The 13,838-nt window shown below is 42.6% G+C and overlaps 1 protein-coding gene across 12 annotated transcripts in view; it reads right to left on the bottom strand.

The window, feature by feature from the left end:
- COMP (cartilage oligomeric matrix protein) overlaps positions 1-13,838 on the bottom strand; it is a 34,853-nt gene that overhangs the window by 3,992 nt on the left and 17,023 nt on the right. For 10 of the 12 annotated variants that reach the window (XM_090125970.1, XM_090125963.1, XM_090125964.1 and 7 more), the window contains 12 exons: positions 13,693-13,790; positions 12,690-12,801; positions 11,332-11,583; positions 9,265-9,350; positions 6,795-6,846; positions 4,889-5,061; positions 3,527-3,664; positions 2,642-2,719; positions 2,333-2,491; positions 1,651-1,755; positions 1,338-1,445; positions 1,059-1,218 (listed from right to left, as the gene is read on the bottom strand). In XM_090125970.1, the coding sequence (XP_089982096.1) occupies positions 1,059-1,218; positions 1,338-1,445; positions 1,651-1,755; positions 2,333-2,491; positions 2,642-2,719; positions 3,527-3,664; positions 4,889-5,061; positions 6,795-6,846; positions 9,265-9,350; positions 11,332-11,407 (1,135 nt within the window). In that variant the 5' untranslated portion in view covers positions 11,408-11,583; positions 12,690-12,801; positions 13,693-13,790. The remainder of the gene's footprint in view (positions 1-1,058; positions 1,219-1,337; positions 1,446-1,650; positions 1,756-2,332; positions 2,492-2,641; positions 2,720-3,526; positions 3,665-4,888; positions 5,062-6,794; positions 6,847-9,264; positions 9,351-11,331; positions 11,584-12,689; positions 12,802-13,692; positions 13,791-13,838) is intronic. The other 2 variants (XM_090125965.1, XM_090125962.1) reach the window with 2 other exon arrangements.

The raw sequence follows: 13,838 nt of genomic DNA, 5'->3' as shown, positions 1-13,838 counted from the left end.
GACTTGATGGAGGAAGGACAACAGCATCAGCAACTGATCTTAAAACATACTTCAGACTGCATCCTCACAGACACTACTGTCCATCCATGAACCTGAGAGGAAATGTCCCTAACTGCATTCCTTAGGAAGAGCTGAAGAACTGAGGAATGCGACTCCAACCTGGAGCCATATCTGTGCAGGAATGAGCAGCCAAGAGGATGATGATGAAGCTGTCTGCGGTTCCCTCAACTATGACAGATTCTTTTTTCTCTAAACTAGACGTCTACATAATTAAAAAATAAGTCCAAGTTAACCTTGGCTATTTGACATGGAAGATTTAGACAGTGTTTTTTGAAGGCCTGAGACTGGAAAGGAACAATCTAATTGGTAAACTGCATGACTTCACTTCCCACTTCTCTGCATTTACCTACTACACCAGCAAAGCATGCCAGCAGGGAGTTACTTGGCAGGAAGAAGCAAGACCCAAACAGCACTAGATGCACTGGAAATAATCTGTAAATAAATATGTATGTTTCAGGCCAGCAGCAATTGTGATTTTTGGCTTTTGAAAGCAGGCTTTGTGCAAATACAGCATCACTAGCTCACAGACTGTTTCTAAAGCCAGCCAGTGGTGGTGTTTTTTCTCCCAGAACACAGCCCTGACACATACTGCACTGAGCCAGCAGCTTCTAACAACTTGGATATCCCTACACTGCTTCACAAGTTGAAATCACAGCACAAAGTACTGTCCTTGTCCAGGCTGACATCAGTTTGTGTCGTACATCTTTCTGAAGCCTGAAACATGACTTTAACTGCGTACAATAAAAGTGCTATGAAAAATTGTTAGCATCATCTTGAAGATAGAACTTTAACCCCTATGAGAACTGAACTCTGAAGGATACTGGCTTGACTGCTCATCTGGACATTTTAAAAACAGAAATGTCCTTCATCCCAGCAGAAATAAGTTCTTCTCTTGCATAGCATAAGCCTCTGAGTGCTGGTTCCTGTTATGAGGATCTATAGCTTCATGCTGACTAGCTGCCTTGTTCTTATATTGGTACAGCTGCAACTGCTCTTACCATCTCCATCTATGTCATCGTCACACTCATCTCCTTTCCCATCACCATCAATGTCCCGTTGGTCATCGTTCTTCACTTGACGACAGTTGTCACAGGCATCACCAAAGCTATCCTTGTCTGCATTGCGCTGGTCTGCATTGCGTGTGTACACACAGTTGTCCTGCAGGAGAGAGAGATTTGCTGAGGGGTCTCTGTATTCACATTAAAGCTGCAGGCAATTTGCTTTGCAGGACCTCTCAGTATATTTAGGTATGATAGAGTAAGCTGTAGAATTCAAACCTCAGCATTTAATATCCCATCTCCATCAGCATCATCATCACAGGCATCTCCAATTCCATCCCTGTCTGCGTCCTCCTGGCCAGAGTTGGGGACAGTCATGCAGTTATCCTGAAAGGAAAAGAAGGATGAAGTGGCAGGGCATGCAGGCAAGCTGTGCATGTCATGGAACCTTTCTGAATTCTGCACGCTGAGCAGGATTTCAACAGCATCAAAGGCAGGGTGAGGCCTGCCCTCAAATAAGAATCACCCATTTCTGGCTCAGCATTCCCATGGTGGACTGTTTCTAACTAAATGTGTGAGAACTGCACCTTACCTTGCGGCACTTCTTGTCAGAGCAGCGCAGCTTTTCATCAGGGACTCCATCAATGTCTGTATCCTTCCCACAGATGTAGCCATTCCCTGCCCACCCCACAAGGCACTGGAAGAGAGCAGATAAACAAAATGAGGTTGCTGGTGAGACCCCTGGTAGGGGTAATGCCTCCAAAACTGAAAGCTTTGCATGAGAACCAGCAGAACACACTGCTCTGTGTACACAATGCTCTATGGGGGAAATGTTGTCTGAAAGAGACACTTCAGCTGAAAATAGCATTTTCAAGTAGTTCAAATCAAGCTCTCTGCTTGTTTCTAAGATCATAAAGACAGATGCATCAGCAGAACTTTGGATCAGGAGATTGAATGGTTTGTCTACTTTTTCAGCTGCAAGTAATGCTCCAAGACTTAAGATTTATAGTGCTTAAGACAATTAAAAACAAAAACAAAATAAAAACAGCAAACAAACCCAAACTAACAGCACAGAGGATCTGAGGTGTCAGGAGCAGTCCACTTCCCCTGAGATCACCCAGAGAGATTGCCATAGCTCAGGTGTTAGCAGGGAGCAAGTCTGAGCCGACAAGGCATGCTCTCCAGGAGAGGGCAGTGGCAGACCCAGGAGAGCAAGCACAGTGTAGGAGAAATGGCAGCGAGCAGATCCCAGGGCAGGGAGGCCTCGGCCTTACCGCACAGGAGATGGACCCATCCCGCTCCACGATGCACTGTGCTTTCTCGTGGCATGGGCTGGCTTCACCGTTAGGGCAGAGTCTCCCTGTCTGGCTCTTGCAGCCAGTGATTTGATCCCCGACAAAGCCAGGTTTACAAGCTCCACACTTGTAGGATCCCTGTAGGAAAAGGTAATAGGGAATTAACTATAACATGAGTCTGGGCAAACCCTTCCTGGAACCTCTCCTCGGGAGCTGGATTGCCACAGTAATAGAGGCCCCAGAACCCGGGGAAGAGGGATGTATGCGAGGCTTTTCAGTAATACTTACCCGTGTATTGATACAGATAGAATTTGGGACACAATTTCTGGCAGCACCTGTCTCACATTCATTGATGTCAGTGCAAACCTACCCAGGAAGAACAAAATAGACATTAAATTCACTTTTCAGCAGATATGATGTCACACTGCAGAATGAGGACATCACCAGATGCAGAAACAAAGCTCCCAACACATCTTACTAGCACTGAGAGCTCAAAGTTTTCCTGGGGACAAGACTGAGCCAGGTCCCAGAAACATTCCTGACCCCAAGCAAGGTGTCCACCCTCTAGAGGGTCACCAGAGATTTTAGCCTGATGAAATAGCTTAGCTCTGAGCTGAGCTGTCAGCGTATCTGCTTACTGTAAAAGGATAGAAGAGAGTAAGTGGAGCAAGAAGGTCAAAGACTGTGTCCTATGTCCAGCTAGCAGCTCTCTAAATAAAGCAAGCCACAAGCCATTCTTGCTTTTGTCAATATATTCTTATATACTGTGGTAAGACTAGATGTTAGTTTTTCTTTGTTTTTTGAATTTTAATCTGACAGTATCTGTCTATACCAGGAGGAGCTGGGTACCAACTAGCTGCATCAACTCTTCCGTGTCCTGGTATGAGGGATTCCTCAGGCTGGATTCACAGCCTCAAATCTGTCACAGACATGGCATTCTGACCAGCATAAATTCAGCAGCATTGAGATTTTAGAGTGGAGTGCTTTGCTGCTGACATGCTAGGATGGCCTTGGCAACTCTTTCCTGTCACTGCATCAGCCTTACCACCAATATGACACAATTATCTTGTAGTTCCCTCCAATTTCTCTGAGGGCTCCAAGACCCTTGAATTAATTACATTAAGAGAGGGGAAAGAGTCGATGGTTTCTGAAGGAGGAGTTTCTGTGCCTTACCTGCTTGTTGGCCCTGGCATAAGCTAGTCCAACTCCTTCGACCGTTTGCCCAGTGAAGCCGGGAGGGCAAGGATCACAACGGAAGCCAGGAGCAGTGTTAATGCACTGGACCTTTGGGAAGCAGGGGTTTGCACTGCACTGTAAACAAGAAAGAAGTTGTACAGAACTGTGAGGCAGGCCAGTTGTGAAGGCAGTTCCCAAAGCCTTGCTGGGTAAGATCCAGCTATTGTGCTTTTATTTTCTAAAGAACAAAACAAAAATGCATAGAAGTTGCTGGCTTTCCTTACAAGTGGAAAATGCAGCTTCCCAGCCTCAGTTGTTCTCCCAAGTATGTGCAGACAAGTAAAACAAATAAAATTTCAAGACTGATTCTTTGTAGGTGACATCAATTGCCCAGGCAAAGTGCTGGCTTCACTTCACACTTTTCTTCCTGGCTGTCTCTGAGTCCAGAGAACTGGATAATTTCTTAAACTGGTTTTGAAAAACAACAACAGTTGTTTGTTTACTACTCTGGGAAGCAATTATCCTTCCAAAGTTGATATTGCTGCTTGCTTTATTCCTCCAACACGTTATTATTTTCACTGAATTCTTATGCTCTGTGCTAGCAGATGCTTTCCAGCACTTTCCACATTTTGGTGGCTAACAGATTATCAAAAGCCTCAAAATGTCTCATGAACTTTTTTAGTTTCAGCAGGTTTTTAAATGGCTGTAAATGCCATAGAGGGGGTATAGCTTTGTAAGACGTTTACAGTTACTTGCTGGACTAATAGTGGAGAATAAGACTACGATTTGGGAACCACAGAACTAAGGAATCTTATGGACACAGAAAATTAATGGCTGAGTAAAGCTTTGAATACAGACAAAATAAACACTTAATATAAAAGAAGAAAAAAGTGAAACAATATCTTCTAGCAAGGTTTAATTTCAAGGCAGAAATGAAGCAATACATGTGGTGTGCTAAGATTTACTGTATAAAGGAGTATTTGGATAGCATTTGATTCTGTTCCACACATAATAAATCTTATCTCTAACAACTCATCAGCCACTAGCTCAAAAGATTTTAAGGCCAAAGGGGATTTTTTTAGTGTTCCAAAATCACCTTTCTGCAACCAAAAGATTTATTTTATTTGAGTCTGTCTTTTTTAGAAATAAATGCCTTGCTGTACTGGATATAAAACCAACATGGACACAGACTGAGGCAGGGTGAGGAACAGACTTTGTTCCACTGAAATGATGTTTCTGTTGAACTTCAGCTCCTAGGGGAATTGCAATACTTTTCTTTACAGCCACAGATGAAATCGCAGCACTTCAAGAAAAGTGAGACCATTTTGTAACTGCCAGCCCATCCTCCTTGTTTCTTACCTCATTGATATCTGTGCACTGGGACCCATTCCCTGAATAGCCTGGGGGGCAGGGACCGCAGCGGAAGCCAGTGCTGGTCTCAGTGCAGGCCACTCCAGGGAAGCAGGGGTTTGGGACACATCTGTTAAACTGTGTCACAGTGATGACAGGGCCTGTCGCTTCAGTGTGTATGCCTAGAGGACAAAAGGAAGATGAAGGAAGGAGTTATCTTTGCCAGACCCTAGCCAAAGCTGGTCCTGTTGTCTCAGGAGATTTCAGTGTCTCATCCACAGGACATTTCCTTGTAGCTTTTTAAGAGTTAAGCAGCTGTAGCTCTGCTTTGCAAATAGAGAAAAAGGAAGCCAGAAGCAGCAGCTGGACTGATCTCTGAGTCAGAGCAGACCAAAATAAATAAATTAATCCAGAAGTCTTCCCTCTTATTCCAAAACTCCTGTCGTGCTGCCTCCCTTTTGGTGTAATGCCCTTGCTTTTGGAGTTCCACAGAGAACAGTTCTCTCCCCGGTTCCTCTACATCTACATCCCACTGGAAGCACAGACCCAGACACCTGGCTAAAGCACAACCCACACAGCACAGGCTGAAGTCTGGGAAGTGCTGCAGAGGGCTGGAAGCCAAAACTTCACTGAAGGCTAACTCAGGACCGTGAATAAACTTTCTAGAAGCTGGAGTTGTCACTAATCTCCCACATCCACTGCCCTAGGGGACTTTTTTCTTCTGCTTTCTCTGACTTAATAGCCTGATTTTAAAAATCTGAAACAAACAAAAAACCCAACGCTCTATACTAGCACCAATAAAATCTTCACTAAAACAGAGGCTCTCTCTCTTAATGCTTCTCCTTCTGAGAAATAATAAGAGAAGCACATATAACTGCTGTGAGCCACATTGTTCAATGCATGATGAAAAGAAGCTCCAATTCTACAGCAAGAAGTATAGGGAAGAACACACATACAGCACAAAACCAAGTGGGGAAGTCAGAAATCAAGTAACAGAGAGAAAGTTCAAGACAGTTTTATGAGTGAGTTACTAAAACAATTGGTGTGGATGAATACATTTCTGCACTACAGGTCCCAGAAGCTTTGGCTAATCTCTTTTCCAGCAAAAGTACAATCTCTCCAAATGTAGAAACAGTTATTGCCCCGCCCTTCAAATGTACTGGCAAATAACAGAGCATCTCCACGAACCATGCTTTCTGAAAGTCAGATATATTGGAAGTAAGTTCCAGTCCAGAGAAAGCATTTAGTGAGGAACAGAGGGCAAGATGTACATGGGAGAATTTATGACCCTGTTTCCTGAATCCTCCGTAAACACCCTTTTTGCTTGGAAGGTGACAACATTAGATGGAACGAGTAGCAGAGCAATGCCTCTTGGGGGTGATGTTCTCTTCCATTCTCAGCTCAAGAGTAGCCAACTGTATCCCACAGGACAGCCGGTGTGCATTCCCAGGCAATCCTAACATAGGCCATGGGCTGGGTTATTAAGAAATGTGGTTGGGCAGCTTTCTGCACTAGAACACAGCTACCCTGAGAAGCACAGCATTGCATGTCACGGAACCGTTAATAAAGTTTATTTTAGAAACTGTGGACGTGAGCAAATGCAGAAGATTTGCTGGAAAGATATGAGATTTTTAATGCTACTTCTGCACTCCATGCTCAGCAAAGGGGTAATAACTTCAATTGCCACTGAACCATGAGAACAGCACGGAACACTGGTCTATGTGTGCAGAATGCCATGGGGGAAAAAAAAGCATCACTAACACCAAGTATTACTCTCTGACACTCGGGTAGCTGTGAAACAAGCTAATTCCTTAGGGCAGATGGTCACATATGGTGTTTTACTACTTGTTTGGGCACAAAGGTATGAAGCACATGGAGCAAGCAGCTGAATATAGGGCTCAACTCAGTAACTCACCACAGGCATCACACTCCATGACTGTGTTCTTCAGGAATGTTATCTCCTTAATCTAGAAGAAAACAAGAATCACCACTTAGCCAAAGGCTGAGTTTTGCTGCCACGCATGCTAATGGTCCCACTGTCAGAAAACAGGGTGTCTGAGAGTGCACAGCTACTTACAAACAAATTAATTCTTACCCCTAAGTCTATGTTGTAGACATTGTGGAAGCTGAGGTGGCTTGTTCTCCCTACTGGAGTATTCCTACAGGCTAACTAGATAATACTATTCTATTACAGATGCCAGAAACACTCAAAACACACAGAAAAGAGCCATGGACAGAAAGGAATCTACTTGTGTCTTCTTCTCTGGAAGATACTGAATTAACAGTTCTAGAGAGGTCTGCATTATTTAGGACTAGAGGGAATGGCTTCAAGTTGCGCCAGGGGAGATTCACATTGGATGTTAGGAAAAATTTCTTCTCCAAAAGAGTGGTCAGGCTCTGGAATGGGCTCCCAAGGAATTGGTTGAGTCATCATCCCTGGAGGTGTTCAAGAAACATTTAGATGTGCTACTGAGGGACACGTTTTAATGGGGAAATATTGGTGGTAGGTAGACAGTTGGACTGGATGATCTTGGAAGTCTTTTCCAACCTAAGTGATTCTATGACTCTGTGATCTGCAGCTCAGATACTGTATAGACAAAGTCAGCAAAAGGATCTCCTGTGTGCTACTTCTGCAAAAACACAGGTCACCTCTGACCTCATACCATTTTTTGGCCCTAATGCCCTCATAGAGACATTTTGAACCTATTCAGAAATGTTCCTTATTCCAGACTTCCCCTGCTCTCCTCTAGCCTCCTATTCCTTCAAGCTTTCTTCAACAAAGAGATAATGTCACACTGGCAGTGAAAAGATGATGTAGGAATTCGGGACGGACAAAAATAAGTGCCAGTCTCAAGCTAAAATGTTCACGACTGTAGCATCTTAGACAGAAACCCTAGCAGGCTTCTTTCCTGAAAAAGCCTCATTGGCTTTTGACAGCCAATGCTTGAGCACAGTGTGTGACCACCCTTCCACGCCCTATGGACTTCGTGTTTCCACTATTAAAGACATTTCACTTTGTACTTGGATAAAATCATCTGCTCATGTCTCTCTGCCAGCTTCCACATATAGCAGCAAGATTTCATTCTATGTTTGATTCTCTCTTTCCTCCAACGCGGTCAGGGTTACGTATTTTGAACAGTTAATGCAGAAGTATGTCTAACCCAAATCCCCAGAATATGTCCCATTTAGGAACGGGGGACAGAACGCAGAGGGGAGATGTTGGAGAGCTGCTAATGAATATCAGAGGTTCCTTTGTGCTGAGAATTCTTCAGCCTTTGGCTCAGGAGACGAGACCTGGGCTTTTATTATTATGTCTTTTGCTGTCCTGACTCCAACATCTCTAGATGATGAATCAAGAAAAAGTAAGTTTTAGAAAATCTCTGCACAAATTAAGACTTTATGAACTGCCTCCTGGCTTTCCAGTGACGTGTGTCAGTTTGTCTTCTCGGGAAGAGTTTTCTTGAAAGTGCCATTTAAAAAAAATCCATGGATTCAAAAAAAAAAAAAAAAAAAAAGTAGGTGGCAAGAGTGAGAGAAAGAACAAATAGAAAATCTATATGGAGTGTAAGCACTAAGCTGGAAGGGAACACTGGAAATCATTGCTCCAGGCTGCCAGGAACCATGTCTGACCTGATTCCTAGTAAACACTGGGTATTTATGCAGAAGCCTGAAATTTGAGAGTAACTCAATGCAACAGATGTTTTTGCAGATTACAGGCCGCCCAGTTTGCACTGGCACACAGACCTGTCTGCCATTCCAATTAGCTGGCAGGCCGAAGCTGCTGCCCTCAGCTCCCAGAATGGATAAAAGGGAGAACGGAACCTTTTTCTATACCTAAAAGAGTTGACCAGACAAACCACCATCTCCTCATTAAAATGGGAAAGGATCTAAGCACCCAAGAAGTTCCAAATTCCCTAAGAAAATACCAGAGCCAGAAAGGCTTAGGATTAAAACAACAAGAGGAAAATGAATACAGGGCTTGTTTAGACTCCATATGATTTTCCTTTCCAGGACCCTAATGGACAGCTGAAAGGTCTCTTCCACCTTCCAAGTTTGGACGTTACTGATTTCAAGTGCCCACAAAACCAAGGAAAAACTGACTTGTTTTTCCAGTTAAATACACATCTACTGTGTGTCTTTTTTTAAGAGTTCATTCTCTGTGTACACTGCTTTTCAGCAGACATAGTTCCAAGCAGCAGAATCAGATGAATCTACTTTTTCTCAGAACAGACCTAATTGTGAGACCACCTCTTGACCCTGGTGTTCAGAGCAATAATTCTATCACCCAACACAAGCCTTCTCATCCCATAACTCAGCACTTAAGGCAGAAGATTCAGCGACTGATCTTGAGCACCAGACAAGGATTAGATCCCTTTCTCACTTACCTGCTGTTTCAACAAGTCTCGAACTTCCATTAAAACACGGTTAGTTTCTCTCATCTCTTCCAGCATTTCAGGCCCAACTTCAATTCCTACCAAGACACAGTGGTTGGGAAAAACACAGAAGAGCTATTAGCAGTACAAACCAACCGATATCATTAACTTATATTTAATATTAAAGACATGGAATCCTCCACACCAGTTTCTCCCAGTTCCTAACTGGAAACTTGCTTGGAAGTAATAAAGACTTGCACACAGGCAAGGATTTGCTCTTGGCAGTGATAATCAGCCAAGCTTGTCACTCAGGTAACAGCTACCTCTCAGCAAACAAATTGTCCTGGCAGCCAGTTGTGGTAGCTGTTAATCTGGCATAGTCTGAGCAGTTCACACGTTGGAAGCCTTTGCTGCCAAAAGAAGCAAATTAATAATTCAGTGCTGTGAAAGTTACTCTGAAGGGCACAGGTAAATCAAAGCTCTTTGCTGAGTCTATCTCTGATGTGCTGCCAAGCACTGAACGTGGAAAACTAGCACCTCAGCTGTTACATAGCCTGTTCTTGAGGTTCAGACTTCTTGCTGCACAAAGCTGGGTTCATTTCGGTTAGTGGCAGTTTCAGATTGCTTTGCAGTGGCTTTGGGACACAAAGGGTACATCTGCATCCATGCATGAGTTTTCCTTCTCATATGGTAGATTCTAGACCTGCCTCATCTACTGAGGCATGCTAAACATCTAGTCCACGCTCTTCATCTTAGCTCTGAAAGAATGAATGGAAGTTGCTTACTGTTTCTAAAAATATATATGAAAATATGAATAATTTAAAAACAACTGGACAGAAAGTTCAACTCTGGTATTCTCCTGGCTGCCATGAGAAAGTACAGCCTTGTTTCTCAAAGCTTTCCTAGATGAATGAATCTATTAACAGACGTCACACCTTGCCTACAGTGTAAGCAAATCTTTATGAAGACAGGAATAGCAGTGTCTCCTACTAAACACGAGGCAAACAAGCAGGGGAAAATTAGCTGGAGTTGGGGGGTCTGCTTCTTCCAGGCATGGAAAACGTGCCAGCACCAGAGGCAGCGTGGTCAGCCCTTGCTGCTGAGGACAACTCAGGTGATAAATGAGCCTGAAAGCTTCGTGGGTTTCCCTGCACAGAACCAAGAGGACTTGATGAATATTTGTACTTTCTCCAGTACATTTTGGTTTGGGAACTAAATTGAAAGCACTGCAAATTCAAAGAGTGGATGAAAATGACATTTCTTATTTTACTGAAAACAAGGAGCTTGCACATAATTTGAACTTCAAAAAGGAGTTTTGAATAAACTCTGTATCAAGACTCAGGCAGCTTTGTTATTTTTGTTCTGGAAGAATTTTCCATTCCTGATAGCAAGATATATCTCAAAATAAATGTTTTTTTGATGTGTTTTAAGTTTCAAATTCACAATAATGAGTCAACCACTCAGGAGCGATTCCCAAACTAAATCTATGCACTTGCAGACATTTCTGTTACTATGCATCTTTCTCTATGAGCTCATTCTCTTTCCACGGCACGCATTTGACTCTTGGTACAGTCCTTGAGGCTGAACGTCCCCTAACAGGCTGTTCAGAGAAGTGGAATTTCTGTAATGAATTAAGCTGAACTAAGCATGGCTAAGTTCCTAGAAGTTAGGGCTACTCTAAGCTCTAGGTGCACAAGCAGAGAGAATATCCGAGGCTCCTGCTACAGGACATCCTGCATAAGCTATTTTCTTAATCACATGCAAAATGCAGATTAACATAAATTGTCTCTTGTAGGTCATTACAGAAGACAACACTGCTATTTGCCCCAAGATAAATGCTTTTCTTAAAAATACATCACTAATCAGGCAGGAAAGAGGGGGAAAATCTAAGACTGAACATTTACAGAGTTTGGCTTCAAGTTTCATACATGACTACAAAATCTCTAAACACTGCTTTCAGGCTTCAGCAGATGTAGCTGAAATGTTATCTTCTTGCTCATTCCCTGCTGCAAAACAGAATATTGAGAGCAGTCTAGAAAACAGAGTCCAGAAAATATAGAGAAAATTAGAATTTCTTACCTGCTCTTCTCTGCTGACATGATGAAAAAGGACAAGAGAGGCAGAGGAGAAAAACAAAGGCTAGAGCTGAAATCATCTTTGAATCTCCACGCAGTGTGGATGTATGGGCTTCTCTTGCAACTACTTTTTAACCTGCAGGTTTGCCTCTGCTCCCCATTAGTATCTGTGGTTTCCTATTTATGAAGTTGCATTCCTTCCTCTGAAGTTCTTATTCTCTGATGCTGGACGACGGGTGGACGTCATTTCTGGCTGCTAGTCCACAGAGAACGTTACAAAAGTAAACAATATGAGAAACTCATCAGGAGAGTAGTTTAATTTTTTTTTTTTTAGATCGGCTTGCACCAAAATAGGTCAGAAAATTCCAGAATTAAATGGATTTTTTTTTGGATCAAGGTTTTTATTTCTTCTTCATGGACACAGGATAGACAGATGATTCATATCCCTATCCCTCACAGATTTTCCTTCTAAAACTACTCACAAGATCACAAAAGCTATGAGACATCTGGACCCCAGTGGAGTTTCAGAAAAGGCTCTCAAAACACCCCAAGGCAGTTTTACCACTCACACTTGGGGTAGAATTATTGAGTCATCTTCCAGCTCCAAAGAGGGGCTATCACACCATTTTCAGTAAGGGATCTGGGGAATGGACTGGTCCTTAGAGGCTGACATTCTCATTCCCCCCCTACTCAGGCTTGTCTAAGAGAAGGATGCAGTGCAGAGGTGACAGCATGAAAAGAAGGGAGACTGTGCTGCTTCTTGTCTGTGAAAGAATGAGTCTCAGTCCAGCAGTTTCCCTCAGTCAGTCTAAATCCAGCACTTTCTACCAGAAGACACAGAGCAGATTGAGAAATCCATGCAGGGAAGCCAAAGAAAATTCGCCCCCCAAAAGTCTTAAAGCTATTACATGAAGGAAACTGCAAGTTAAACCATGGCCTGTCAAAAAGGTAAGTCTGTAGAACAGTGAAATTCACACATTCTCACTGTTTGATTATGAAATCTATTAGTGGGCTGATCATCCAAAATCCTTGGGGACACCACAGACAGGAAAGCCCCAGAAAACAGTAGTTCAGTCTTTAAGGTGTTATAGAATATAGAATATTTGGATATTGACAGAAGGTTTTTGTCCTCATTTTGGCCTCAGACCTCCCATATTCAGGAAAAATTTCCCATCCCTGTGGCTATGCACAATTCTTGAAGGTAACTGTGTAGTCCTGTAGGCACTACTGAGCATGCATGCTCAGCACAGTATGCAAACAAGTGTTAGTTTTATATTACAGGAATGCTGCAGCAGACAGGTTTTACATTTTCTCACACCAAGTAAATTTATACTAAACATAAAGTTAGTTTGCCTACATTACCTAGTGGCATTTCCATGATTCTGCTTGTCTGGAACATGTCGCCTCACGTTATGCACAGCAAGTAACTTTTTGTTGTGAACCCAAAGATCAAATCAACCACGTAGGTTTATTTCTTGTGGTAAGTGGAATAAAAAAAAAAAGAACCATTTAATACAAGGCAAATTAAATATGAATACATTTTCTGCTATCCAAGTCGAGTATTACTTGATGGTACCAAGACATAGAACCAAACCTACATTCAAAAAGCCTTAAACTCAGACACCTAATAAAAATGTTGCTTGAAAGCCCATTATCTAAATAACTGGATACTTCTATGTTTCTAAGCTTTTAGAGGCCAAAAAAAGAAACCATTTTTTCAGCAGAGGTAGTGGGCTGCATAGAAACAACCATTTTTGAGGCCATGTGAAGCTAGCTTGTAAAACAGTGTGACCCCCAGCCAGCAAGGGAGCAGCGTTTGCGTCCAGAAAGTGCTGTGGGAGACTGTCAAGAGGAGACATGATTCTCCTGCACAGAGCTCAACTTTTTCTGAACACTTTCAGCTGCTCAGAATCACAAACCCTGTTGCAATACTATAAATTGGTGATCACATTATGTGTAAAATTCACAAATTAAGTTATGCCCATTATTCAGCATTCAAACTAACTCTAAGTCAGAATGCAGGGAAGTTAGGCTATTTTCTTTGGTTTTACTATGGACTGAAGAAATTCAAATAATTGGCAGAAAAAGAAGAAAGCTCCCAAACTCTTCAAGTCACCGTGAAGGATGAATGGTAAACAGAGAATTTCACTCTTTCCAATATATCATGTGGACAAGTTGCAAGTCAAAGGATTTAAAACATTAAGGGCTACCAGCAGTGATGCTGGCTGTCTTCACAGGGAGGCAAAAAGAACTTTGGAGACATGGACAATCTACAAGCTCATCACCATCTGTTTTCCCTTCCAAAAGTCACTTATAATTAATTAGTGGAGGCTGGAGATTAAACTGAACACATGAAGCATGTTACCTCTACGTGGTGTCTCTGCTGATGTGTTACAGCACAAGACAGAAACTGGCTTAGAAGCTGCAAGTCCTCAAACTCAGTGACGTCAGGAATATTCACTGCTGAGACATGACATCAGTTTTCCTCATCAACAATTAGTGTGGGACAGT

This window comes from Phasianus colchicus, chromosome 28 (genome assembly GCF_987193195.1).
Source record: "Phasianus colchicus chromosome 28, bPhaCol1.hap1.1, whole genome shotgun sequence".
Lineage (NCBI taxonomy): Eukaryota > Metazoa > Chordata > Aves > Galliformes > Phasianidae > Phasianus > Phasianus colchicus.
This window is presented reverse-complemented; position numbering and strand designations above follow the sequence as displayed.